At 44.7% G+C, this 25,382-nt stretch overlaps 1 protein-coding gene across 1 annotated transcript in view; it reads left to right on the forward strand.

The window, feature by feature from the left end:
- nfia (nuclear factor I/A) overlaps positions 1-25,382 on the forward strand; it is a 165,972-nt gene that overhangs the window by 44,097 nt on the left and 96,493 nt on the right. Inside the window, exon 4 of the mRNA XM_020609211.1 lies at positions 19,490-20,018. Coding sequence (XP_020464867.1) covers positions 19,490-20,018 — 529 coding nt within the window. The remainder of the gene's footprint in view (positions 1-19,489; positions 20,019-25,382) is intronic.

Raw genomic sequence — 25,382 nt, forward strand, 5'->3', positions numbered from 1 at the left:
CTTATTGACATGATACATCCCCGTCCCCCAAACATAGGAGTTCTGTGGGAGAGTGTTGTCTCACTCGGTGGGTAGTGACGAATGTCCCGCTGAGCCCAGTTAGTCCAGAATAATCCCTTCATATCTGATGGAATCAAACACATTTTTATCTGCATTTCAGGTTGTGTAATATTTTGGCTTGATTTATTTCATTTGTTTGTTTTCAGGACCCTAAAATGATATTTGCATACCTTACATAAATTGTTTATTCAATTAAACATTTAGAGCAAATGTAAAATTTCCTAAATGCATCTGTACATTCATTTAATCATTTTTTTATTTACTAATTTGTTTCTGTTGAAGAAAAACATTCATTTTAACCATAATGAAAATGCGTGGTTGCTTTTTCACTTCATTTTAACTACATTTATCTTGCAGTTATTATTGTTATTATTGGATTAACAGCTGTAAGAATAACGTATGTTCATATAGTGTCATGTATGTAATTGCACTTTTAATATTTACATTCATCAAACTTTGGTTTTACTGTGCTGTTGGAAATGGGAACACTGTGTTCATTAGCAGCTGTGTCTGCTCTAAACAGACTCTATACTTTCCATATATTTGTGTTTGTCTGCAGGAGGTTGATGATAGTTTGTACTTGTCTTTAGGTGAAGTACAGAGCGAGCACATTATCTCATGGTAGTGTGTGATCATTCAACAGGCCGAGCAGTCTGACAAACAGAGAACACCCACACACTGAATAAATGCTCCACAAAAGGCAAATGCAGCATTTCATCAGGTCACGTTGAGCACGTGACCTAGGAGGTCCTCGTACAGAGTAGGTTCTCCCTGGGTGGATTGTGACGCTCGGGCATTAACTCGGTGTTCACCAGTGTGGGGTGGTCCCCACTGTGACAAGATGTCACTAGTGAAGGATTACAGGCTTTTACTCCATTACATGGGCTAGTACTGCAGTATAAAAATACTGAACTACAAGCTTTTACTGAAACGAAAGTACAAAGATATTTGGTATCAAAAATGGTAGGATTCAATATGCACCATTCAATTTCATATTTATCATATATTTTATCATATTTTTACTGATGTGTTAATATATCATTTTACCAAGTTTATTTTAAAAACTTCTTAGTTTAATTCATAACCATGTATCACAAACTGATCATGTGTTTATTATCTTAATCTGAAAAGTAACTAGTTTCCTGTGAAATGAAGTAGAAGTATAAAGTGGTAGAATATGGAGACACTCAAGGGAAGTACACATACTCCTACTTTGTACTGCAGTACTTGAGGAAATGTACTTACATGTAATAGGCAAAAAACAGCATTAAAAACAATGATCATTAAAATCTGTGAAGGCAAAATGAAGATAAAATGTTAAAATACATAAAATGAGAATGAAAACAAAAAGAGAAAGTAAAAGCTGTGAAACCGGATTATCCAGTGTGGGGCCTCCTGCTGTCGCTGGCTGTTCTCGCAGCCTGAGGTGCAGTTTCAGGCCATCGGCTCTAGATGGCGCCTCAGGCTGCATCTCTGACTCACTGCTGTCATCTGTGGTTTCATTTAAATCAACAGTTCATAGAAAATCTGAGGCATGGAAATGGAGCAGAATACAAAAGCACCACACACTGAGCAGTGGATCTTTTAAAGATTATGTTTATAGCTACACAGTGAACAAACTGTGGTTTCAGAAGCCTGAATAAACCCAAACAGACCCGAAGCTGTGCCCTGCACAGAAGCCATCTGACCACTGCCATGTGGGCCGGTGCTTCCTCTTTGGTAATTTACCAGCTAAACAACCTGATGATGACCTGAGATTTGGAGGAACGAACGCCACACTAAGTCTACACACTGCTCTGCAAAACCTGATCACTGAGCCTGCAAGAGACGAGAACAGTGACAACACAAAACACAAGGTGAAGGAGGCGAAGGACCAGGCTGCATGTGGACATTAAATCCTGAATCTGCTCAAAGTCAGGAAGAAACTTGCAGCTGGATGCTCTCACTCAGCTAACATCATGATGGGAAGCAGGTGACGGTGTTTCCAGTCTGACTTGAAAATGTCAGGTGATGCATAAAATCACAACTGGTGAAAAGAAGAGTGTCTGTGCACCAACTTCACATCATGCATTTATTGCAGTAGACATTTTAATATCAGTTGGACCCAGTGACTTAGTTAACATCCAGATCTTTCTTGTAAGGGAACCCAAAATACGGACAGCTTTTTCAATAATCATAACTACTGTCAGGACTGTTTGCTTGTAGATTTTAAAGTCTCCCAGAGGAGTGAGTGTCTCTGACTTCAGACCAGTCTCAAGTTTTAGAACACCCCCAGTTTTCCCAGTTTGTATTGACATTTAAATAGTCCAGTTAATACAAAGCCCAGATAAGCGGAGGAAAATGGATGGATGGATGGATGGAATACAAAGCTAAGATGTAAACTGTCAGAGGTAAAAACAAAAGTCACCAAAAACTAAAACTGTGTGTAACTGTCATATAAACCAGGCCTTTCTAAGGGATCCACAGTTTCTCCAGGACCCAACTGTTGTTGATGACTGACAGCAATAAACTGTGTGTACAAAGGCAGAGTAGGAGCAGATTGTGGTACTACACCCTCTGATGCATCATTTGGAAAAAGGTAGTGAACACAGGGAGCTTTTCATGGTTCCATCCTGTAGCTGGAGAGAGAACCACAGACAGCTCCAGGCTGTGGAGGAGGAAAGAACAGTGATGGAAGAACAGCACAGGGTCCAGACTGAAAGTGAAGCAGCCTACAGGTGCAACACATCTGTGGGAACATCTGCAGCAGAGCTGTCTGTCCCAGCTGTAGAAAGTTACACTGATAACACCTGGGAACACAGATGTGTCCTAAAACCTTTGACAGATCATTCCAGTATGAGGTGACTGGACCCAGAAACCAGTCTGTCCCAGTTCACAGTTGGTATGAGGATTTCTCCTGTGACCTGGGGTCACGGTTATGAGACAGCAGGGCCCAACAGATGCAGACACAGGTGGGGTGAACATCTCTGACCGGCAGGTTCAAATGAATCTGAACTTGTGACCTGACGACCGTGATCAGAACGGCGCTTGAACACTGTTGTGGGTTGGAGTTGTGTGCACTGTGCCCACTGCTGCTGTGTTTACAACTATGTCTAATATTAAGTCTGGATGTGATGAAGCCGTGTTTTCACCTGCGATTCTTCTCAGAGTGACTCAGCCCCTCTGTGAACATCTTCGTGCCCCTGTCACGTCGTGAGCCAGTAATCCATGATTACCCATTAAGATTATTGATTATATCGAAGGCCCAGTTTAATTGCTGTAATCTAATCACCTTCTCTTTGTCTTGACCTTCACTGCTGAGACATTGTTTAGCCAGCTAATAATGTGAGCCTCCAATGTGTTTGAGTGAAGTAAATCTGCAGATTGTCCTGTTAAATCACACAGGCTGTCCTCCTATTAACATAAAAGCTTCTGTTCATTAACCTCAGATGATTGGCCACTGTGCGACCGCGGCTGGCGGGGACCAGAAACCTGCAGAGGAAGAAATCGGCTCAGGTCAACACAAGGCCACAGATTTACTTAGAGCGTTTAGCAAACAGGTGCTTCACAGATTTAAAGATAAGTGGGTCAGAGTTACAGCAAGGCTTCTCTCATCAGGACTGGACCGCATTCATTGCTATGAAGGTTCCAGATCTTGGAGGATAAATAAGGAAATCATGTAGATGCAGTTTTCCTGCTATACTGACTCATTTTTATTAAAACCAGCCTCAGATTATGTAATCCAGACAAATGTGCAGCATCCAGGCTTGATTTTTAATATTTTAAAACACATTCTGACTGAGAATGATCCAAACTTAGCACAAGATCCTTAGACCTGATGATATTCTTACTCGGTTTAATATCGGCTTACATCAGCCTGGTCAGTCGGGCTGGTCTCGTCCTTGCTTTTGCCATTTGATGTCCTTATTCATAATCCCAACTTCAGAACTGAGATGGACTTCGTTCTTTCTCCACTCGAAGAAAACAGCCACCGATTGTCACGCAGCCAAACCTGCTAGCTGAGAAATAAAAGTGCTGGCAGAGGCTCAGAGACCTGGCACCAGACTGATAAAGTTCTATGCACTGAAATGTTTTTAACGATACTCCAGTGATTTATCGCTGCACTTTCATGAAACCTGGGCACTTATGAGACAGATGAGAAAGAATAGTTCCGATCTGTGCAGCAGAGATGGCAAAGTCCTGACTTGAAACTATGTCCACATCCCAGGCCTTAACGCTCAGATCTGACCTTTGTGTTGCTGCTTCCCGTCCGTGTGTGTTAGAGTGGATGAAACTCCAAAAACACTGGATGCCACTTTTCCCATAATGCACCTGGAGAATGTAACATATTAGAGGCTCCCTGACTTGTAAGACAACACATCTCTGACTCCAGTTCTTTGGACAGGAAAAGTGTTTAAGGCCATATTAGGAGGCTGAGTGAAAAGATGCCCCAGAGAAGGAGGAGAAGTGGCTTCATTTAGAGATGGAGACAGCTGAGGACATGATCAGTCGTGAAAAGGAAGCAAGGAAGGAATGACAACAAAGGTAAAAAGAGCTGAGAGACGACCTGGTTCCTGTCTCACCTCTGCACAGCTGGACGTCAGACACATACCCTCCTGATGTCAGAAGGGTGGAGGAGGTTTCTGGTGATCCAGCCCTCCGTTCAGGACAGAGTATATGACTCCAGCTGGAAGGCAGCATAACCCTGATGGTTACTCGAACCTCCAGAGCCACAGAGGACATTATCCAGCTGTTATCAGGCTGAGTAGGGCACAGCACACTGATCTCTAGTTGAATACATGAAACCACCAGATATAAAATTAACAAAACATTCTCAGCACCAGGTTCACTGGAGCTCTTGATCTAATTACATGATCTTCCTGGACAGATGGTGTTTGCTCAGTTAGAATGGAAATGGACATGCAGGAGAAGTTCTGCTATTCTGAGGAAGTCAAAGCCCCAGAACATCAACTAAACGGACCCAGTGATGGGACTGCAGGATTTAAGGTCGAAACTTTTGTCATTATCAGTGAAACTGCACTGGCATATACACTGACCAGCCATAACATTGTGACCACCAGCTTAATACTGTTTACATAGGAGTCAATGTGGCAGTCGGCCGCACTTGTGTCTCTCTGCAGCTCACTGTGCATCTTCTGTGAATCCATTTGCTTCCACAGTTCTACTGTCAGGAAGAGCACAGATGTGTCTATAATCCAGTAAAACACTTATGTAAAAGGAGTGAAAACTGTGGTCGTGAGGATGAGTTAGACAAATCCAACAGCCTCACCGCTCTAGGTGTGATATCACCACTACAGCCCCTGACTTTCTCTTCATAGAGACCAATGTACAGTATTTTTCATTCTCAACCATTTTAACAAAGATTCAAATTAATTTTAATCTTTTGAAAAGTACAAATGGAAGTTAAAAGTTTAATCTACAGTAGGTCAACCTCATCATCAGTGAGCCGTGGGCGTCCATGACCATTTGTCCTTCCTTAGACACTGTTGGTAGGTACCAACCACTGCAGACCAACAACACCCACCAAGACCTGCAGTGTGGGAGATGCTCTGACCCAGTCATCTCACCATCACAGTTTTGAAATTAAATTCAAGAACTTCCCAGGTTGAATTCCAGACTGTTATGTTTTTAGCTCTTAGTGTGGGTGTTCTACAACCTCCTCTGATTTTAGCTTATGTTGTTAATTGTTGTGGTGTCTCTCATGAAGAAATTCCCCAAAGGTATTATTAAATAAGATAAAGCTAATAAATAAAATTGATGCATAAGGATTTTTAAAGACTTTTAATCATATTTTCGCAGCTGCCACAACACTGATTCCAGATGTCTGAGCCGTGTTACGCACACCTCGCTGAATCCAGGAATAAGTGTGAGATTTCATGATGTGTCCAGTCTTTGTTGAAATTCTTTTAACGTCGCACCTGATTTCTGAGATACTGGCTGTTCACACGCCGCCGGCCTGTGTGCAGGATCAGTCCTGGGCAGGTGACAGAGCAGCAGCGTTCAGGTGGATCTTCAGCTGCAGGTGCATCCCGCTCGCGCCGCTGCAGAGCTTCAGCGTCCCCCCAAATATCTGCACCGACAGCGCTTTGTTGTCTTTCCTCTTCACACTCGCACGCACGTCCATCAGAGCGCAGCACTCATCAACACTCCATGCGGGAAACGGAGCCATGCGAAGCCCCGTAAATCAGCAGCGGCGACTCTCCGCCCCGCGCCCTTCCTCTGAGCGCCCTGTTCGGCCGAGAGGGAGCGCTCCCCGTCGGCTGCTGCAGGATGCTCCAAGCGCTGCAGGGCTGTAGCTGCTCCCCGCTGCACGGAGCACGCTGATCTCCTCCTGCTGCCGTTAGTTACCGAGACACACCGAGCTGAACCGGGTTATGTGGATCCAGCGGTACAGTGAGAGAAGGAGGAGAGGGAGGAGAAACACTGGGGAGTGGGGACAAACAAAACACACCAACAAGAACCGGCTGACTGAACTGATGCAACTTCTGGAAGGGGTCTGAGTCGGGCCACGCCGAACCAAGCAAGCAGCAGACTGGTCTGGGACACGGTCCAACACTTGTGGTCTTCCCTGGATTGTTCTCACAGCTCTTGATCCTCGCAACCTAGCTGCTGCTTCTCTTTGAGTTTTATGAATTTGAGTGATCCCTTCTTGTAGAAGTCAGGCTGACTCCGCTGCCGGAGGCGCCGACATGAAGCAACCCGAGTGAAGTTTCTCACCTGAGTAAAGTTCCTCACCTGCGCTCCTCTGGTTCACAATGGTACGCAAGTCCAACTCCGTGTTGTGTGTGGACTCTTGTACTTCTCTGTCATCTGCCTCACTTCTGCAGCACAGGAGCGGCTGACACTGGCGGTGCTCCGTCTTACTGTCTGTTCATTTTGATAGTAGCATTTGTACTTGTAGCTGTAGTAATTAACAGATTTTGAAGTCGTGAATAGAGTACAATCGGAAACGCGTTCCCGTGCGCGCACACAAGGCGGGATTAATTTGTCGTCCAATCAGAGGCGGCTCTGATGTTCAAATTCCTACATTTTGGCCAGTCAGGACGCAGTTCCCGAGCGTGGCTCTGACGTGGCGGCTCCTGATTGGCTCTGCGGCAGATGGAGGTGGCGTAGAAGCTCGTATTATATTTCTCTTATTTTAGTGTAATATAGGAATATTACGGATTAAATGGAGTGTAAACAGACTTAAAGGTGTGTTTTGCTGCGTCCTAAAGAAGATGTTCAAGGTTCTTCATGGAGTTTTGTTCCCAGAATATGTTCCTGCTGTGGCTGTCATAACATTGTACCTCTTGTTACTGTATACGTGTCACATGATGGTGTATCCTACAGGTTGTTTTACACATTTATCATATGACTTTAAACAACATCTAATGTTCCTGTAGGGTTTTTAATACAATGCTCCTAGAATATCCTTGTAAGGATTTCCAGTGTCTGTGTTGACCTCCAGGCTGCTTCTGTCTGTTATAGTGACGTGATCTGACTTATTGAGATGTATTTTACACAACATCGCTGCACTTTTACTTATTAGTCAGTTTATTTCACTTTATTACATTATTATCTCCTGAACTATCAGTGTGATGTTCCTAGATCCCAGGAAGCGTTTAACGAGTTTCAGTGGGACTACAGCAGTAGTGTTGTGCCTCTCTGTGGATGCCAGTGTGCGTCTGTGGTGAGTTTATACTGACTGTGGTATTTATTGTCCCACGGTGTTATTATATTCATCCCCCCCCCCCCCGCGTTCCCCTGTCTCTCCCCTCTCTGACTGTCCTGTGTTACTCTGCTTTGCATATGGAGCATCATAATGACTTTAGTGTGACATCTATAGTGTTCTTGCTATGCGCTTACAGAGTTTTAGTGTGTCTGTGGCTCTTAGTGTTGATTTATTTTCCTTCTTGTATCATCTTTAATGATCCTATAGAGACAACTGGCTTTATGGGGGTTTTATTGAATTGTATGGTTACTCCTGTAGTGTCTAGACTAATGCTCCTCTTGCATCCCTCTGAAGGCCTTTATAGCATCTCTGGGTTTTACATGCCACTTTATGGTTCTGTATTTTTGGAAAATGCCTGGATTGTCCACTTTCTACTGATATATAGAGGTATCCATGTAAACATCCTGGATACCTCATTTGGGATTCGTGTGAAATACCATCGTCTCCACACTTGTTTCTCATACCTTCTAAAAGCCGCACTGGGGAATCACATATCACCACATTGGACCCTTTGACCAGTCTGGGGCAAAATCTAGAGACTCTGCACTTGGCTTCCGTCTGCATGGATGTAGAGGGCGCTGTTACCTGTAACTCGCCTCCAGCTGAGTTTAAATACCTGCAGACGATAGTCTCACTGTGATCACCTGCAGGAGAAAAAACCCGTAAATACAGGAAGTCAATCTGCGAAGCATCAGGAACATTTACAAGCAAACGTGACAATGGGCATTTTCATTCTAGAGACCTTCCTCTTTCTTCTGAATTTCTGCAATGTTTCTCCACTGCTGCAAACAGCTTTGCATCAACAGCTCGTCTGAAGGCTTCACAGAGAAGCTGCTCACTTGGGATAGTTTAACATTTGTGTAAAATGCAGAACTTTGAGAGGATCTTGGATGGCTTTTCTCTCACTTAACAGATTTGAACACTTTGTGCTGTCGTTCAAGTTCACATCTTTTTTGTCATTTCAGATGAAATAGTTACTGTAGAATCAAGATGTGAAACATAAAACCAAAAAGCGCATATATCCGATGAAAAATGTTTAAACAAAAGTATAAGTACATAGTTTACATGTTGCTAGATGTAGAGATCGGAAACGCATGACTTTAGCAGGGATACTCCACCCAAACCTTGAGGAAGGAGCCGGACACGGAAACAGCCTTTTCTGCGCTGTCATTATAAAACACACACCGGGCACCAGCACCAAGACACAGCGCGCTCTCAACCACGCAAAACCCAGGGAGGACTCAACCTATATACACCCCGCCCAGTTCGGCATTGTGGGGGACCCGCCGGGTGTCTCTCCGCCCCCAGCGCTACAAACTAGATGATATCAGTCGGATCTGCCCGGGGTTACAGAGCAGGTTTACATAAGACTAAGTGAGCTGATCACATGTGCCCCACTCTTATAAGAGTGCGACTTATGTGAAGTTGATAGGATCTGACTTATGCTCCAAGATAATGCTAGGAATGTCACTGTTGGAGGCTTCAGAGACACTCGTCATTTAAAATGTAATTAAAGTGTCACGGTGCAGTGAGTGGATCTTGTCCGATCGCTGCTCCTGCATCTCTTCACACTGTCTGCCTCTTATTAACTTCTCTCCTACGTTTTCCGCTGGTTTACAGTGTATTTTGCTGGATTAGAGGAGGCTGTTTCTGTCACACACACTCACACACAACCGCACACGGTGGGGTCAGGAAAGTGCGAGCAGAGAGAGCATCGCCTGTGCAGTGGCCGTGAGAGAGGTTGAGAGGGAGCGGGGCTGCAGAGCCGATTTAGTACAGGAAAATGCGAGCGACGATCCGAACTTGTGCAGAAACACTGGAGTTTGGTGACACGCAACTTTATTTATTCCCACAAAAACAGCGACGCGGTGTTGATTTATCCCACCACTTCCTCCTTACTGCGTAAAGTGAACCCCGCGGTGAGGTCTCCAGCTAATCGATAGCGACCAATAAGACCACTGTCCGATCAGTTCTGTGTCATTAGGATCCCGGAGCGCAGGGGAACACACAATCAGACCAACACACAGGCACACGCACGCACACACAGCAGCGGCACTACCTGACTATAGGCTACTTGTGAAACAGCGATGCTCTCCTGATCAATAAGCAGAGTGTGTGATCAGTTTGGGCTCTGCAGGGTCAGTGCGCACAGTCCACGGCCACCCCGACGCAGTCCGGCGGCGGAGAGTGCGCAGATCCCGGTGCTCGCAGCAGCAGGCAGGCTGGGCAGAGCAGCGGAGAGGAGGTGGCGCTCCTCTCAGCGTCCGGGACAACACACCGTCTCTCTCTCTCTCTCTCTCTCTCTCTCTCTCTCTCTCTCCCTCTCTCTCTTCTTTACCGTCTCCTGTTGTTGGAGATAAATTAACGGAAAGCAGCTGTCGGGTGTTTTAGAGGCGAGGCGTCCGTCTGGCAGCTCAGGGATCCCGTTTTGCCCTTTTCCTTCTTCCTCGTCAGATCTCTTTCCCGGGACTCCACGGACACCGCTGCTGCACCGCGCCCTGCGTCCCGAGCACCGAGGAGCCGCACCACCGCACGCCGGCCACAGCGCGCCGCAGGACGGATAGGCATGTTGCCGAGGTCCTTCGGTCGCCGCGGCTTTCCGGCGGTTTGAAAAGCAGTTTGTGGACATTGTGGAGGTTTGCACCGTCCAGTACCACCGCCGGCCGCTCTCGCCTCACCCCCAGCACCGATTCCACACCGGGTTTTCCTGTGATCTTTCTATTTTTTTTTAATTTTTCTAACAAGACTTTTCTCTTGTTGCTGGAGATGTGCTTCGTGTCTGGACTGAAAGTTGTGCGCTCCCCGGCGGAGGGCCTCTAACAGGTCCGGACAGTACATGTAACCCGAGGCGGGGTCAAAGTTCAGCCCTGGTTGGAAATGTGAAAGCGAAGGGGGCAAAGGAGGGCTCTGTCTCCCCCTCTCACTCTGTCTCTCCTCCTTTTTTCTGCTCTCCGATTTTCACACACACATACACACTGCCATTACACACGCACGCGCACACACACAGGCTGCAGTTACAGTAACACATACACATAAACACACACCTTCCAGATCTAAGATTAGATCCAACAGATATGTATTCTCCGCTATGCCTAACACAGGTGAGTGTGCTTTACGAACTTTCTGTCTTGTCTTAACGGTGTTTGTTGGCAGCGCAGCTCGCTCCGGGCTCTCTTATGGCCTGTTTACTGTGCACTCTGGACTATATAGACTCCATAGACAGGTCTGCAGACTGTAACTTCGCTGCAGCTTCTCTCCCCACACTCGAGCTGCCGTATTCTCTCCGCTGCAGCACATGGCGGACGGCGGCTCCAAAGTTCTTTTATCCAAATTGTTTAGCATGAGCAGAATTTTCTGTGTTTCTGCACTTCTGCTGCCAACTTTTCCTGCAAAATTTGCGTGCTGTTGTATTGTTTCTGTAGGGGTCGGAGCCGCTGCTGGCGGTGGTTTGTCGGTAGGCTGCACACGATCTCTGTCCCCGCTGCTCCGTTGGCAGGAGCCGCGCTCGGGCTCTCGCCCCCCGGCCAGCCAAACCACAGCGCCGGCTCAGAGTTTAGGGGGCTGTCGGCTCTTTTTGGAGAAGGTTTCCCTCCCCACCTCTCATCCAGAGTTGGAGCATCATAATTTGGTAAAAATTGTAAGCATAAACCTCGGGACAGGCATAATTTGGACGCGTCAACTTGCTGGTTATTTGTTTTCTTGACCCCCAAACTTTCCAGCCGTATCCAGAGTCGCCGACGTGCTTTGACTTTAGTGTCGCTCCAGAGAACCGTGGATGTGCAGCTGCAGGAAAGACTTCAGTTTTCATATTTATGGCAGTGAGCGTTTATAACACGTGTTGTTTCTGGGCTCCGTGCGTGTGTTTGTGCAGAGAGAAGTGAGTGCGTGCCTGACTCGGGATCAGGGGCTTGTCGTCCGCAGGGCTTCAGGCCCTTTCGGCCGGTTGTGCTGGACGTGGCAGGTTGAGCCTACTCTGTAAAATCAGAGTGAATCTAATCATTACCTCCTTCCTGCTGCTGCTCGGGCCTCACGGAGGAACCTCGGGCCTGGCAAATGTGTTCCTCTGCTGAAAAAGTGTGTGTCAGAGGTGGCACAGCAGACCCGCAGAGCTGGCACCGGCCAGCTCCAGGCAAAACTGGTATAAATATGATATAAAATATCTACAGATCACAAACTAAAGACTAATGGCCAATGAATCATTTCATTACATTTAAATAAAACCATTTAGCATATTTATCACTAACTTAAATTTAACCCAGTTTTTCATTTAAAAAAAATCCCTTTTTTTTACTGCAGGGCTGTGTTCAGGGTCAGAGGCTAAAATAGGATTTAAGAGCTTATTCTGGGTGTGACCTGTGGACACTTCACTGATTTTCCTCTTGTAGGAATTATCATGCTAATATCCTGAAATTAACTACAGCTTCTTACAAACAGAGTTAAAATTTAAATCATTGAACAGAGCAAATTGCACAGAATCTGCTGAAGTATTTTTTCACTTCTGCAAATATTTTAATCCATCAGATTAATAGAAAACTGTTTAACTGCCACAATTGTATTTAAATAAAATGTCATTTTAATATTTCTTACAGAAATGCATTTCTCTACTAGGGAGTACACATATATTTAATTCTAATAATTTATAAGTGGATTTATTGATCCTGGCTGTAGATGAATAACGAGTGTTCAGTCAGTAAAAGGAGATAATTCAGTAACATTTGCTCTCTGTTATAATCTGGGATATTTCACTGTCCAAACTCATGATTTGTGCTGCAGCTTTGCTGGATGCAGAATTTGCCTCGACACACGATTTGGCATCTTGATTTTCTGGCTGAAGCCTCGGTCTGTTCTGAGATGTGTTCGGAGACAATCTGAACGGCTGAAACTGCAGGAAAGAACAGGAGCTTTAACGTATAATCTGATTATCGGGCAGTAAAACCAATAATCAGCCGACAGCCCTCACTGACCACTGCACGAATCCTGCTCAGTGAAGGGCTGGAGGAGTGTGTTTCAGGACTCCGAACAGATGTGTGCTGGTTTGGGCCTTTTTAAAAAATTTTGTGTGACAGATGTTTATTCTCTGCTTGCTGGTTAATTATTCTGTTATTTCGTTTGATTTTCTTCTCGTTTCCACCACTGAACAGGAGTGACTGATGCCCTAATGCTGTTTCAGACACTCTTCACTCATCCCCAGACAAAAGAACCAACCTGGACCAAACGCCAGATCCTTTTATTTGCCATTAAAAAGCCCAGATTTAATGGCAAGTATGTATTTTACATTAATATCAGGGCTGCAGTTTTAGACTTCTCCTGCTTCATCTCATGTTTCCTGATATACACTCGACTTTTTATTTATTTTATTTATTGGCTGAATTTTCAGATTTAAATAAAAAGGAACCAAATCTGAAACATTTTGTTTCAGCTGCTTCAGTCAGTGACGGTCTGCTTTCCCCCCTCTGTCAGGAGGGGGCACTGTGAAACTGCAGCCACTGTTTATTTTGTCATAATTTAATTACATATTTAAAGAGCACTCCCTGCAGTGACAGTACATTTTGGGGTTTATAATGTTAAGACAAACTTTGAGATGATTGAAAGAGTTTGTGTTATAGATGTGTTGTGGGTGTTCAGCTTTTCTAAAGTCAGATTTTAGTTGGTTTCCTTTTTTGCAGTTGAGTTTTTATTGACTTAAAAATAACAAGTGGATCTTTACGTAATTTTATTGTCACAAGAATAGAGGGAGTTTTATTGGAAGTTGTGTTGTTAAAGTGTAGGTAAATAAAATAAATAAAAATGGAAACATACAAAAGACCTAATCAAGGAAACGTACCCATCAATAGGAGGGGGGGCATGAATGAAGCCTAAAGAGGCAGTTTGTCGATTTTTATACAAGTCTATAAAAGAGCCCACAAAAAGGTCTTGTCTCTTAATCGACTGAGCTCAGCACGTTTGGATGGATTTTTTTGCTTATAAACATAAATCAGGAATTAAAGAACTGCTGCACCCAGGACCCAAACTCCAGACCAGAAAAGATCCGACACCAGCTTCACTCTTGTTCTTTATCAGTGTCTTTGTTCTGGGCCTTAGTGGGAAATCTACTGTGTAAGTGGCCCTTTGCTTCCTCAGTGTTTGTTGTGGATAAATAACAAAACATTTCAGTTTTGAGTTCTTTAGCCTTTAGTGGTTGAGGGGGATCAGATCCTCCTTAGGTCCTCAGAACGACCTGGTCTGGCTTTGGTTTGACCCAGAGCACTGACACCAGTGTTCTGGCTGAGTCCTGGTGTGTGTGTTTGTCCCGTTTCAGCCGGTAGAAATCTTCCTTTCCGGTGTGTTTGGCAGCGTTGTCCTCTTCCATCACTGGCCATTAACAGCGAAGCCTTGGCGGCTCACTAAGGCCTCGCCGGCGAGCTGCCGAGCCCAAGCGACACTCCGATAATTCCCTCAGTGTGTCAGTAGACGGGGAGGGAGGGAGCCAGGGAGGATTACCATTATTGCCCCCTAAATGAGTGTTATTCAGGGGGCTGTTGTTATTTGGAGCCCATTACATCTGTCACCAAGGTGCAGAGGGGGAACGTGTAAGCCTCAGTCCAGACTCCCCTCACAGGTTTAGAAACGCTGATTTCCTCAGAGGGAAAGCACTGAAAGAAAGAATGACCCCAAAGAGATGAAGAAAGAAAGAACCATGGGGAGTCCCGTCACACGCCCACTTCAAAACCTCCCCACCGCCATTTAACCAGGCGGCCTTTTATTCATCCCCGAAGTCTGAGTTTCTGTCGGCCAGTGGAGAAAATGTCTGCAAACCTTTTTAGTAAAAATGACTTTAAATTACATGTCATTTTTCTGCCACAGATGCAGCACTTTGTTTGTCTGCAACTGTAAGACACAGGCTAATTACTGGCCAAATAAGAACTGTCACTGGGAACAACACTGGGATTATCTCTGACCCACTAGCAGAGTTTTTATTTGATAGAAAAAAGAGAAGCGCATTTTTAAGACCAGATGTGAGAAGAAACATCCTGGTTGTGAAAGACTGCAGAGGTGATGTTACAAAGGCTGAACATGTCACGTTGTCTGAAAATACGATGCAAACATGCCTGTGGGTTGAGATAATTCACTGTTTCTAGGATTATGTTCTCATGTAAAGGATCATTTCCCTGAGTCCTGCTGCAGCTGCACACACTGCTCTGTCTTCCTCCAAGATCCTGGCAGTCGTTGCTAGAATATTCCTGAAAAGTAGCAGAAGTTGATTATCTGGACAGAAGGGTTGAATACTGTGTCATTTTAGTCAGTAGCAGGTCTCACGTTAAACCAAAGGACAATACGTGCACAAATTCTTCGACTTTCTGCCACTGAGCCATAAAGTAAACACCAGAAACAGCCTTTAGGTTGAGATCAGTAATTCAGTCTTCAAACAGGAGAAACTGTGACTCGTGTCCATAGAGATCGTTCTCCAACTTACCCACTCCTTATAGCTGTTGTAGAGCCCTATAAGGTTCCATTTTGCCACAGTAAGCCCCAGAAACATCAGTTATTGGCTCTCCATGTTAGATTTCCAGAAGCAATTAGCATGTATCAGCAATGCTCTTGCTTTTTGTGCAGCTGTCTGTTGTGTGTTTGTTTTTTCTAGACACTGACACTAACAGGATTTATTATCTGACCAGTCTGACATTTCTTTTGTTTTCTGAAAGTGAAGCACAGAAAACCTTGACCAGTTACAGAATCCTAACATGTTACATTTTCTAAAAACAGCATTAGTGTTTCCATATAAATCAGCTTCTATCAATAGTTTTCTTGAATCATTTTCTTGACACATCAGCAGAAACAGGATTATTTGGTTTCATAAAACATTCCTGAGTGGAGGGAAGCTGAGAACAAGAGGGATTATCTCACCCCGCTGGCAGAAAAGCACGGTTTTAAGGCTGAATATGAGACGAAGTGACTTGTTGAGTGGGATTTTGTTTGCGGCCAACGGACAGAATGTGAAAACGCAGGAGGGGCCGGTGGTGGAGGAAAGCGTGAGCGGGTCAGGAAGCTGAAACTGGGCTGTGAGGAATGTTGGTATGTGGCTCCAGCGAACATCCAGAACCACTGTGGAATGTGTGTGTGTGTGTGTGTGTGTAGATGGGGTTGAACACATCATCCAGCAGCCGCTCGTCGTCCTAATAACCGCCCGAGGATACACACAAACAGAAACACATCTCACTCCAAACAGAAACCACAAATAACAAAAGGCGGCGTTCCGGCCGTCCTGGAGTGAGATTTCAGAGCTCAGAAAGCGGCTGCAGGTTGGCTGCAGAGCTGCTCCAGGCGCTCTTGGAGACAAACGCTCTTCTGGATCGTCTCCAAGAAGAAACAATGTGCTGTATTCAGACCCCTTGACAAGGGAGGGTGAACAATGTTATAAAAAAAAGCAATGCAGCTGGTGCTCTAATGCACAGCCTGTAGATATAGTTTCCTCTTTAGTGCCAGAGCTCTGAGCTGGAGGTTTCATCTGACACAGAAGATTTAACAAAGTTTTTCTAACACCTCAGCTAGAAAAACTGCTCCAGAACTTCATGTGTTTCTTAAATATTTAACCCCAAACCTCAAGTTGAGGCCAAAAGATTCTTTAAAAAACTATCAAAATGTATTAAACTTCACACTTGAATTAGACTGGTGATGCAGTTGACTTCAAAAGTTTGTTCTCTAACACTGTACGTCCTCCCTAACCTCCTCCAACCTCTGGGTTCCCTCTGAGCAGCGTTCGGATCCTCTCAGGTGTAATTTTAGCCGAATAAAAGCTCCTGTGAGTAGCTGATAATTCAGCCTGTTTCCAATAGAAATCAACTGGAAATGAGCATGAGGATCTTGAACTTTGCAGAATAATTGCTGCACTAGAAGCAAGAGAAATGACACCTTTCTTAAAACAAGTGAAGGATGTTTCTCCCATCACTTGTTATTCAAATAGTTTGTTTTCTTAAACTGTTGAGTCCTCTGTAGCCACCATAAACACAAGTTCAGAGTGTTGAAAAAAAGTCAGTTTTTTGGGGGGGAAGCAGGTCAAAAGGCAGTTGTATTTCTTAAAACAAGGGTTTTAGGAGACTGAATGACTTGAAGAATATAGTTCATGGCATTTATTTTTATTTGATTCAGGTGCAGCAACCAGCAAGCACCGAATTCTACAGGATGTTGAAGTTTTCCTCCTGCACAGATTTCTTTGTACCCAGATTTAAAAAGGTCATGTTTGAGGACTTAATGAGAAGAAGTACATACGGGGCAGATTTTTGCAGTCTAGACTTGTGTTTGTCTACACTGCAAGAAATATTTATCTTATAAAATAATTTGTCTTTAATTGCCCCCAAAGAATGTTAAAAAACCTCCTATAAGAAATCAGCCCATGCAGTGAGAATAATTTGACCTGTTTCCCACAAAAATGTTTTTTGTTTTTTTTACAAGCGAGTATCTGTATCTTTAAACAGCTAGGAACCAGGCAGTTTGCTGCAGAAGTACTGGAAACAATTTGAAAAATTTTAAATGCGGTGCAAAACTTCAAACTTTAAGGGTTCACATTACAGATACAACTTGACAGTGATGTTTTTACAGTGTAGCTCCATACATGCAGTGCACCAGGCTGCAGTAATATGCGTAGCTGCTAATGCAGTATCCACATGCCACCCCGGTCGGAGCCATTTACACATGTCAAGACGTGTGTGTGTGAGCCTCTGACCCTCATCTCCCCCCATCCAGCTCAGCGACCCACTGAGGGGTTTTATCCAAATAAGAACTGTTCCGTGAAGATGCTTTCTGTCCGTCTGCGTTCTCACACTGGGCGTTTTGTCGTTCTGTTTCTTGGTGATGCAACTCATCTGCTGTTTTTCTTTTTTCCTCTGTGTCTGTGTTTAGACTGAAAACCAACTGAAATGACAGGTTTTCACTGAGGTCTGCAACATGACAACTGAAAACAACTTTCACTGCAGTGGAACAAGCAAAACCCTTCTATAGCAGCACATCACTATTTTAATGTTGAATTTTTACTGCAGGTCTGATGTGTACTTTGCTTTACTGCACACTGTTTACAGAGTATTATAGATTCATGAATCTGTTTTTTCAGGCAGCCATGCCATTGTTTTCCATTTATTACCATTCATTTTATTATGCCATAGCCATCAGTTTCAGAAGTTTAAAACTTGCTCTGCTTCACACTAGTCTTTTTACTATCATCAAAATGATGGTATCAGCACCGTTATGCAGATGTGTTTGATTTAAAAGTTAAGAAGACCTGGTTAATATAAGGGGGCTGATGGAACCAGTGAAGTCCACAGAGGCTCATTTTTATATTTTAGTGACATAAATGAGGCCCAGTGGTTTGGGGGTAATGGTCAGAAGCTCATGTGGTCTGTGGTAATGGAGCTTATATAAGCAACAGATCTGGTATAGCTGGTGTCAATATACTGGGAGAATATGTAGCTTCAGAGGGAGCATGACTCGTTCCCCAGCTTTTTCCAGTTCTTTCTAATTGCTATGCCGTGGTTTGTTTCTGCTAAATGAAGTGTTACTTACAGTAGCAGCCCTGTACACACAGGGCAGGTCTGAATTGAATTGTCTTTATTTCTGGAGGAGTGTAGTTTTGTGCTGCTTTCGGGGCCGGAAGACGGGAGAGAGCAGGTGGAACCAGTCCTGCATTTGGCCTAATCCATGACATGCTGCCTAACCACATTCCCACCCTAATAACTGCACAGCTCTCATTAGCCCAAAGCCACATAATGCACCTTTAATACTTCTATAATCCTCCCACGATGTGATTGCAGCGGGTTGTTTGTTTGGTTGATGGGCTGTTTGAGTTTGTTGTGCTCTGGCTTCCCTCCACTTGGCAGTCTGTCATCAGCCCCATGGTTGGTTGTTTGTTTGGCCTGAGTTTGGGCACTTTGGGTTTTTTTAAGGCTGATAAACCCACACAAACCCCCAAAGACCTTCACACAGACCACCACAGACCCACACAGACCTCCACACAGACATGGCACTGGGAGTCGATGTGGCTCAGAGAGAGATGCTGCTTCTCTTACTGTGAAGGTGAAGCTGAGGAGCAGCTCTGGGATGAGTCATTCTTTCTTTGCATATATTCTGTCTCTTCCTCTTTTGTTGCCTGTATTTGTCTGTTATTGCTGCTTCTCGTCTTTCCTTAACCCCTTCTGTCCTTTTTCCTGAATTATTATTCCTTTCTTTTTCCATTCCATTCTTTTTCTCCTTTCTTTCCTTGTTCTGCTCCGACATGTCCTGTCAGATATCTGGCTTCATTTGGGGAAATTCTTCAGATAGGACATTAGTTAAATTTATCTGTCCTGGTTGGTATTTTTACAGTTTGTAAGGATTTAGTAACTATCCCCTTTAGTTTGGGGGATAGTTTTGGGACCTCTTTGACCTCCACCAACTCACCAGTGGGACGATCAAGCTCCTGCTATGCAGCTAAAACTCTGTTCATACCCATAAAACATGAGTTTAAGGTCTAGTGTAAATCCCAGTTTCCCCAGATACCAGATCTGACAACTGAGTTTTTGTTAAACTTGCCTGAAATGGAGTCTGTGGTTTGATGCTTTCACTGTGTGAAGCCTCAAAGAGCCTGACAACACATAATTGACAGTGCTGTGTGTGTGATACTGTTAGAGTGGAACAAGCTGGTCGCTGCAGGTGAACGATCAGAGTAGATCTGGACTGTGTTAACGTGTTCATCCCCTTTCTGTCCTTCAGGATGAATTCCATCCTTTCATCGAAGCCCTGCTGCCCCACGTCCGGGCCTTTGCCTACACATGGTTCAACCTCCAGGCCCGAAAAAGGAAGTACTTCAAGAAGCATGAGAAGCGCATGTCCAAGGAGGAGGAGCGTGCCGTGAAGGACGAGCTGCTCAGTGAGAAGCCTGAGGTCAAACAGAAGTGGGCATCGCGCCTCCTGGCCAAACTGCGCAAGGACATCCGGCCTGAGTTCAGGGAGGACTTTGTGCTGACGGTGACGGGGAAGAAGCCACCGTGCTGCGTGCTGTCCAACCCTGATCAGAAGGGCAAGATGAGGAGGATCGACTGCCTGCGCCAGGCGGACAAAGTGTGGAGGCTGGACCTGGTCATGGTGATTTTATTCAAAGGGATTCCCCTTGAAAGTACTGACGGGGAAAGGCTGGTAAAGTCTCCTCAGTGTTCGAACCCCAGTCTGTGTGTGCAGCCGCATCACATTGGAGTTTCAGTGAAGGAGCTGGATCTCTACCTGGCCTACTTCGTCCACGCAGGTCAGTCCCGACTCTCCTGTTGTGTGTAATGCTGAGCAGCAGAGGGTGTGAAACTTTACATGTGATGATGTTGGTCAGCAAATGTCAAAAACACAAAGTGAAGCTAAACTCTGTCTGCAAACACACCAGAGAAACATCACACGACAGCACAGAATCCAGCACAAACCTGCAGCTTCTCACTGTCTTATTTTGTCAGAGTATTGCAGCTGTGGGCTGATGTGCTGCAGATTTGTGTCTGTTGTGTTTCTGAGTTTGCAGTTGTAGCTTTTGTCCTGTCAAAGTTCAGAGTTCCTAGTTGATGGAGTCTTGTCATGTGTGCTGACATAGGAATGATGTGTCGATACACACTACAGTAACAGGTCAAAGGAAAACAAATACACATTCATCCGGTGAGTTTTCCTGTTAACTGTCAATTCCACTCTGAAACCGGTGTTTTATGATTAAATGACACGTGCGTTACTAAAAGTAGCCAGGTATGAGAGTGTGACAGATGCATCTGCATGGCTCAGTTGTGTTAGCATATTAGTGCTGTGAAGTTTGACTTGTACCTCTATATTTATTGCACATTCACTTTTCATTTTGTCCCTATAGAAGCGCTCTTTAGGCCAAACATGCAAAAAAGTTGTGCCAGTATTGAGCAATGCAATTTCTGCTTATTAGTCCTTATGCTTGTTTTGATTTTTGTGTATCGGTCAGTTAACAAGATCTGTGTGTATGTTGCATTGATCGACTATAGAAAATATGGACACCATGACAGCTCCCAGAAATGAAGCCTGGTTGCAGTATAGGTAATAAATCTCACCTCCTCCATGTTAGTGGAAGGGACATGAGCCAAAATTAATACTCACAAGGGTCACATCTGTGGTTTTTGGTAGACATTATTGTGCTGATTGTGTACAGGTGGTCATTTTACTGGTAAGTTAGTTTTTACTAAGTTATTTGATTATATGAAAAGAGGTGTATTTCGGTTGAGTGGTGATCAGATGCTGTCACTCCACTTCTGGTCACGACTGTGCAGAATCTGGTTTCAAAACTGGCAGCTGCTGTTTTCACGATATTTTGGGAGAGTGGAGGAAGATGGCCATGTCCCTCGTATATATGTTAGTGGTTGCATCACAAAAACAGCAGAAATAAGAACTGGGCATGTTTTTTTGTTGTTGTTGTTGTTGTTACACAAATGATTAGAATCAGAATCAGAATCAGCTTTACTGCCCAGGTGTGACGGACACACAAGGAATTTGACTCAGATACACCGGCTCTCAATGTGCAAACAGTAAACCAGCATAAGGCTGTGTAATATAACAAAATAAGCAGTATTAACAGCGACATTAACAGCAACAAACAGTGCAAACAATGCAGAATAAGCAGTATAAACAGACAGTAAACAATGCAGACAAAGGAATGTTTATTGAAATGAGATAAATAGGAATAAAAACAGAGTACTTAAGAACTAGAGACCTGTATGAATCTGTATAATCTGTACAATGTATATTTACAGGCATTGCACTGAGGGTTATTGTCCAATCATACTGTCATTGGTTAAGTGTTCATCAGAGTGACGGCCTGGGGGAAGAAACTGTCCCTGTGCCTGGTTGTCTTGGTGCACAGTGACCTGTAACGCCGTCCAGAGGGGAGGAGTTCAAACAGATTGTGTCCAGGGTGTGAGGGGTCTGTAGTGATCCTCTCCGCCCTCCTTTTGACCCCTGCGGTGTACAGGTCCTCCATGGAGGGCAGGCTCACATCAATGACCTTTTCTGCAGTCCTCACTGTCCGCTGAAGTCTGTACTTGTCCTGTTTGGTTGCTGAGTCAAACCAGACAATGATGGAGGTGCAGAGAACAGACTCGATGATTCCTCTGTAGAACTGTATCAGCAGCTCCTGGGGCAGGTCGAATTTCCTGAGCTGGTGCAGGAAGTACATCCTCTGCTGTGCCTTCTTGATGATGGTCCTGATGTTGGATGTCCACTTCAGGTCCTGGGAGATTGTGGAGCCCAGGAACTTGTAGGACTTGATTGCTGATACAGTGCTGCCAAGTATGGTAAGTGGGGGTAAGGGGCATCACTAACACACACGAACTGTGAGGTCATTCATCACCTCAGAGTGCGAGGCCGTGTCTACTAGCTGGAAGCAGTAATATGCTGCGTTTTCACTACCAGTGGTCACCCCATATTTCCCTTAACCATCACCGAGTGTAGTCTCCAGGGTTGATGTTGACCATCCTGTTTTGTTTCTCTACTGTGTTTCTCTCTGTTGGTCTCTGTTTAGGAGGGAGGAGCTGCGCCCCCCTCACACCCGCAGTCCATTGTGTGTTTACACACGGTGCTTGTAACGCATGAGGTGTGAGGACGTGGACATTTAACCGATCACCGTCGACTGCTCTGCGTGCACACCCCCTCCCCCCTCGCAGTCTTGGCACTTGGTTTTAGTACTACCTCCTGAGCAACACTGAAGTTTAGCTCCCAGAGCACACCTCCATGCACAGTAGCAGAAACAAACGCAGAACCTGTGACGACCGTTACTCGGCGCTACATGTTTCGGTTCCTATGAAAAACCCCTTTACAGTGCAGTCGCATGAGGAGAACAGGTTCCTGTGTCACACAGTGGATATTTGTGTTGATTCTTGGGCGGGATGTAAGTGTCACTGAATGGTTTTGTGTTGCCACTGATAAAACTTCACTGCAACACTTTTTCCCTCCCGACTTCCTTATCTGTCAGTGCTGAGGATGACACCCCAGCTCCTCCACCTTTGCTCTCTGTCTCTGAGCTTGGATGCAGACAGACGTGTTATCTGCTGCAGACAGCCATAACTTCACCAGCGGTAAAGTAAAGCAGAAGTCTGAGAAGAAAGAAACGCCTTTGCCAGAAGCTCCTGGCGAGAAGTGCGTGGCAGTGTTTGTGGTTGCGGCTGGCACACCTCTCAGGACGACTCGCTGGGTTAAAAAAAAACAATTATCTCTGGAGTGATTGCTCAGCATGTTTCCCGATTTCCGACTGATTCCACAGTTTAATAATTTGGCTGGTTGGGATATTAGTGAGCACTGCAGTGGCAGAGGCATGTGCAGCAGATTTGGCACACAGTTTAAATACTTGGCACATTCTCATTCTAAGTTTGTCGGAGCTTCGGAGTTTTCTTGGAAACTGAGGACAGCTTCTGGTTAAATGGGTAAAATTAGCTACAAGGTCCACTTTCAGCTTCCTTTTCCTAACTGGTACTTAAACATGTCTGAGTCCTTTAATTTCTTCAAACCAGTGAAACCATCTCAGAATATCCAGCGTTTTCCCAATTGTTTCATTTTTCATGAGTTTCAAAGTAAATTCTTAACCTTAGAATGATATGTGACAAACACTCTCAACTCAAAATCCATTTAGTGGCTGTTGTGGACCTTTCAGTTGTATTATATGATCATCAGCGGGTGCAGAAGTTACATTTAAAAGCAGGAATTTAAAAAGACTCAACTTGTAAGCAAATCTTGATAAGTTCTTCAAAGTATAAAAACTCCATCTGGTGATGAACACAATGTGCTGTGACTGAAAGCTCCAGAACAGCTACTAGATACAACAACACTCATTTCCCCTCTCTTTGATAAAAGCTGATTTTTCCTAGAAAAAAGCTGGGGTCTTCAGATTTTTCCACTTGTTTTGAGAAATGATCTGGACAAGCTGCAGATTAACACATGCTGTCGTGACGAGATGTTATAGGAAGAACATTTGGGAATAAAGTGTTTTTTATTGTGGCTTTTCCTTCAGTTCTGGTCATGTTTCAGGTGATCCGTTGACACACACAAACACTCTGAGCCCAGCTTCTAGAACCCTATCTGTCCCTGCACCTTAATTACAGTCAGCCCCTCTCCCAGACTAAAGCCTGTGTGTGACTGCTCCCGTTCCGCTGGTCTCCATCCCGATAGCCTCGTGGCACCCGTCTGTGTGCGTTTCCACTCTGCGGTTAAAGTAATCTGTGGCGTCCAGGTTCACAGTGAGCTGCCTTCAGTTCAGACAGTCTGCAGGTCGAAACGCCTCTGTTGCTGCTGCAGTCGCTGCTTGTGGCTTTATCCCGAGCTGGACTTTCAGCTCTGAGGAAAAACTTCATGGTGTGAAGCTGAAAACCTTCAGTGAGGCTTTTGTCTGAATGAACTCCTTTTCATTTTCACCAGAGGGGGATGATTTGTGGTGAAGACAGTGGCAAGTCTTGAGAATTTGTTTTACCTTTCTGTCCTGCTACATTTAAGAGTTGTAAGTAAAAATGCACAGCACACCCAGATCAGAGCTTGAAGCCTTTTCATTGCAGAAAGTTGAGGCATTGTAGGATTTTGTCTCCTTTGAATGAGGTGAGAGGGATCGGGCCGATGCTGGACGGCCAACCCTCCCTGTGTGTGTGGGAGGATCAGGTTTCGTCCTGCCTCTTATTTAAGACAGTGGAGCTTTTCTGGAGCAGCGCTGCTGATTAAAAGCTGTATGAAGGCAGAATGACCTCAAGGTTGGCGGGCTGGAGGGGCAGCCAAGTCGGTAATTAAATTCATCCCCATACCACTGACTCAGGGTGGGGGGTGCAGGAACAGTGTTGCTCGTAGAAACCGCAGCGCACCACCAACCATTTATTATCTAATCCTGTGTGTGTTTAGCAGCAGAGGCCTTCAGGAGCTGAACTCTGGTCTAAACCTGACACTGAGCAGAGTTGAGGCTGCCTTCACCTTCGTCTCTGTCACAGAGACAACAAGCAGCAAAAAGCTATACATTTGTTCATTGAGTGCTATAGGTTAGACTTCTGTTCTGTAGTAGCAGCCTTGTTTTAGCTTAATGCAAACACAAGAATGTTTCATTTTGTATATTACATTACAATAATACAACAGTAGTTCAGTTCAGTTTTTCTCAGTGTTGTAGTCATGATTTTGGAAACAGTGGTTTAACATTCACACGTATTTCCATCTCATTTCAAGCGTTCCTAATTCAGACTGTCTTTGTGAACAGTAGTGCCTGGCCCCTGCTCTAATGTTCAGACTCAGATCAAGCTCAAACTAGGACTTGGGCCTAACTTGACTTGACTTTGGCACTGGTACACTGCTACACCGCAGAAACTTGTAAAGGGACAGAGATTTTTCCTTATGGGTTATGGTTTCTTCTCTTTAAAGTTGTCCCCGTCACCCACTGCTCCCAGGGAGCAGCAGCGCCACAGACACTGTGGTAAAAACTGGAATCAGTTCAACGGAATAGTGTTTCACACTGCAAAAAGTCTTTCAGTCTCCAAAATAAGTCATGAGTCATAAGTCAGCTTTATCCGTCAAGTATGTTGTGCATAGAAGGAATTTGTCTTCGGCACGGAGGCTCTGTGTGCTTTGGCACCAGGCAATGTACAGCAACAGACAGAGT

This window comes from Monopterus albus, unplaced genomic scaffold, assembly GCF_001952655.1.
Source record: "Monopterus albus unplaced genomic scaffold, M_albus_1.0 scaffold98.1, whole genome shotgun sequence".
Taxonomy (NCBI): Eukaryota; Metazoa; Chordata; class Actinopteri; order Synbranchiformes; family Synbranchidae; genus Monopterus; species Monopterus albus.